This window comes from Anneissia japonica, unplaced genomic scaffold, assembly GCF_011630105.1.
Source record: "Anneissia japonica isolate Jap-2015-1 unplaced genomic scaffold, ASM1163010v1 scaffold287819_len434453_cov191, whole genome shotgun sequence".
NCBI classification, from domain to species: Eukaryota; Metazoa; Echinodermata; class Crinoidea; order Comatulida; family Comatulidae; genus Anneissia; species Anneissia japonica.
The window spans coordinates 295713-299935 of record NW_022713610.1 but is presented as its reverse complement, the minus strand read 5'-3'; the positions used below and the strand labels follow the sequence as shown (position 1 = coordinate 299935).

At 32.2% G+C, this 4223-nt stretch overlaps 1 protein-coding gene across 1 annotated transcript in view; it reads right to left on the bottom strand.

Moving 5' to 3' along the window:
- The window catches only part of LOC117108507, a 64203-nt gene that overhangs the window by 34767 nt on the left and 25213 nt on the right, over positions 1-4223 (bottom strand). The window contains exons 4-8 of the mRNA XM_033250528.1: positions 3877-3977; positions 2752-3023; positions 2244-2405; positions 2086-2126; positions 712-809 (exon numbers count right to left, since the gene is read on the bottom strand). Coding sequence (XP_033106419.1) covers positions 712-809; positions 2086-2126; positions 2244-2405; positions 2752-3023; positions 3877-3977 — 674 coding nt within the window. The remainder of the gene's footprint in view (positions 1-711; positions 810-2085; positions 2127-2243; positions 2406-2751; positions 3024-3876; positions 3978-4223) is intronic.

Sequence of the window (4223 nt, the reverse complement as noted above, 5' to 3'; positions counted from 1 at the left end):
TTATATATATATAGAGAGAGAGAGAGAGAGAGAGAGGGAGAGAAAGAGAGAGGGAGAGGGAGAGAGAGAGAGAGAGAGGGAGAGAGGGAGAGAGAGGTTAATTTAGTGTCATAAAATAGATTTCAAAAATTTTGACATTCCAGAATGTTTTGGCCATTATCTCTTAAACAGGATTTGCGACGAGTGACTGGTTTGGCTTGTCTTCGCCACGGAGCAGACTAAAAATAAAGTTAGATGTGGGTAAAAGTAAAAATAGTTAAAGGACACGTCAATAAAATAGCCAATTTTATAGATATAGAAATTCAGTATATATACCCTGAGACAATTGTATAAAGTTATATAGTTTTATTTATTTCTTGTTTAAACTGGGTTAACAACTCAGTTGAAACCAACTGTTATCCTTATGTGCCCAGGATACGATACACAAAACATATAATCCTTATCTACTTACTTAAAAAAATAATAGTACAATTCATAAGAACAACATTAATGATAGTAATAATGATGATAATAATAATAACATTAATAGGATTAAATAAGCCTACAATTAAGATGTTAAATAAATTGTTGTAACTGTCATCTAATAATTAACTTTACTAACCACTTCTTATTTTTATAAACTTATTGTTGTCTTAGATACACCCAAGATGGATTCTTGTTTGTATGTGATACTTGACGTGAAATTTGTTAGAAATATCTATCTAGAACTACCTCTTTATCAAATTTGAGCCGCCATTCCGATTGACTTGAGGTAATTTCAGCTCCTGGATTAGGTGCAAGTGACTCGGGGATTATAGTAGGTGGAGAAACTGAAATAGCAATACATGTATGATAATTTAGCTATAAATTTAAGCAAATATGATAGACACATATTTGTCGTGAACACACAGACTGGTAAACAAGGTACTCACAATGATATACAACATCAAATAACAAATAACATATACAACATAAATATACCATTGCAAAAGTAATACTAATGATAATAATAATAATAATAATAATAATAGTACTGTAATCATAATTATAATAGTAATATTATCTGTGTAACATCAAACAGCAAATACACCTAAAACCACAGCAACAGTTTGGAAGCTCAATACCATGTATGCAAGGCCTAGCTTATTTTTTTTTTTAAATCTATATAAACATACATGTTCCAACAATACATTTGCCATTTACAGTGTAGCGATTGCTCTCCTCATGCAGTCTTCTTTATAAATTGAGTGAACAACTGCGATACATTGTATTGTAAATAAAGAGGAATTGATCCATAGCTATTTGAACAAAAACATAACATTGCATTTTAAAGAAACGATTGAACCTTCTTGATGACTATTGTTATATTCGTTATTTTAAGTTGCAGTACACTGGTCCATTTTCTAAAGTTATTTCACATAAGATTAATTCATTAACGAAACAGTTTTGTGATGATTTAAATATTAAATTAGATTTTTGATCATTTAAAATAAGAAATATATTTTCTGTGAAAGATCCTGTCCTGAATGGTCAGCGTTCGAACGTTGTATAATACAAATTCCCATGTGCAGGCTGTAATGCCTAGTATATATGCGAAAACCGGCCGATACTTTGCGACAAGAGCTAACGAACATCTTTAAACATGTTAAAAGTCTATTTTGGCGTCAAGCATCATGCAACGAGAAGTGTTTTCGTATACTGTGTTTCGCTTCAACAGCCAGTCAACAGAAAATCAAAAAGGCGTTGCATATAAAATGGAACACGCCCTCTCTCAAAAACGCAACTTTTTTAACTTTGTTATTCTGATGTTCATTATTTCGTTATTCATCTTTATTCATACCATTCCTTCTTCTATACAGTTTCGGTTTAATAGATTATTTAAAATGAAATGTCATGTTTTATAATAAAATCATTTAAGCCCTGCCACATGGTATTGAGCTTCAAAACTGTTGTGGTGATTTTTTTCAAATTTATATTAATAAGAACATCGAGAAATACCGGGATGATGGTGTCCGGCGGGGGATAGTACTTGACCAGCAATTATTACGATTTTTGTATAATCTCTATGGATTGTGAAATAAAAGTGAATGAATAATTTTAACGTACCTCCAGCAACCAATTTAATGCAAGATTGAGGAGTTGATTGCCTGAAACAATTAAAGACGGAATGTTTATCATCAGCAAAGAGAAGGAACACTATTGATGTGTTTGTAAAACAAATTATCATCATTTAAAGTACATTGTTGGTTGTAACATTGTCTTACCCGGCCGTGTTTTCTCCAATATAGCATAAAATGTTCTCGCCTTGTTGTTGGTTAGTTGGTGTCCACGTTACATTTACATAAAACAATTGATCATTATTTTCCACTTGACTCACTCCAGTTTTAGAAAATCCTAAGGGTGAGACGGTTTCAATGGCAGATATCCTAGATGTAAAAAATAATTACTGGTAATTAAATAGGTTATTGAGATTTTATTTCAAAAGATACACATGGTGTTATTTTTATATTAGACTAGTGTGTTGTTGTGGTAATGTACGAATTCTAAATCATGTTAATGATCTATAATATGATGCAATTTGTAACACCATTAATTCAGGGTATTTTTGTCTTTATATTGTATTGTGTTAAATATATCCATGATACGTTAAGATGAATAATGCTCTTGTAGTAATACATTTACCTATCATGGGTATGTACATAATATATTTCAAATAAATAATGTGAATATTTCACATCTATACATAAAATATAATATACAATAAAAACGAACCCGACCCCAACGCCTCCACTTCTCACAACAATTGCTTGAACGTAAGTGTCGTTTTCTGGAACCCCAATACATGCTCCGTCTTTTGGTGTTGGGTTAACGAATTCTGGTGCTGAACTACAGAGCCCGTTACTACTGAAAACGTTTACTAAGAATTGAAGAGGTATTTTACTCAACGGTGAAGCAGACAATGGACTAGCAAAATCCTCAATCATTACAGCAACAGCATGCCATCCTAACTGATACTTGGCTTCATATCGAATGGTGCACGTACTCTATAAATCAGTAATAGACAGTAAAATGACAGGCAGCACTTTATAGACTAACAAATATTTATTACCACGAGCTTTCGTTCAGTACACAGTGAACCTCTTCAGGTGACTGTACAAATGAAACATCATCAATCGCTTATATACAACTGAGACAATGGAGTGAGACAATAAATCAGTAAGCTTACTTTATTCAATATCCAAATACAACAAGTTCAACAGCGATAACGACAATGAAAAATTATGTCTAGGAGAGACAAGAATTTTTTATGTGCAAGGGACTTTGGTGTTTTTTCTTATTATATTTTCAATATATTTTTGTTATTTATAGTGTAAATTGACAAATAAAATTCAAGTAAACCTGTATAGGCCTGTAATGTGTCTCAGTAAGCTAACAAAATCATCAGGAAAATCTTAGATATATACCGAGATCACAGATTTTAAAGTTGTCTATGTAAAGATGATTTACTAAAACAAGTTTAATGATATTCCTATATATCAAAAGACACCAGTCATCCACTTAACAAGCTCATTAATAGTAGCAAATTTGGCAGGATGGTTTAAACTCTGAGAAGTAGTAACCTCCACTATTTCATCTTACCTCTATTTCATCTTACCATTTGCAAGAACACAGATCAGCAGATAATCACAATTCATATTTGACCAAATTTACATACATAATTATTACACTATGCCATATTATTTTCCAGTCCAATCGATATATTTTTTTATATTGTCTACGTATACTGTATCTGTCATAAATATTAACAAATAGTAAGTTATGAATTTCTTGTCTATCAGCTGTAAGAAACAAATTTCATAATATAGGCCTATATTTGTGTATGAATTTAAATCTTACCTCTTCAAGTAAAGCGAATGGTAACCCACCACACACCGATCCACACTCCCTAGAGCCTACGGCCCAACGACATCTTACCGTATCTTCGTCCGGGTCCGTTACTAAAGGAAAGGTTATTATCAAATTAGACAACAAACATCGGCAGTTAAAATATTAGACCACTTTTATTTGGCCTTCGGTAAGTTTTGCGATGATTACCGTTTAATCAATAGCCACCACTTGATGGATGATAATAAAACTAGTGTACAAATCTTTTTTGTAAGCAAAGCCGGCACAACAGCATAAACAGTCGATTTCCAATCTTCAATAGGAACAAATTATAGCTTATTGACACACACACACACAAA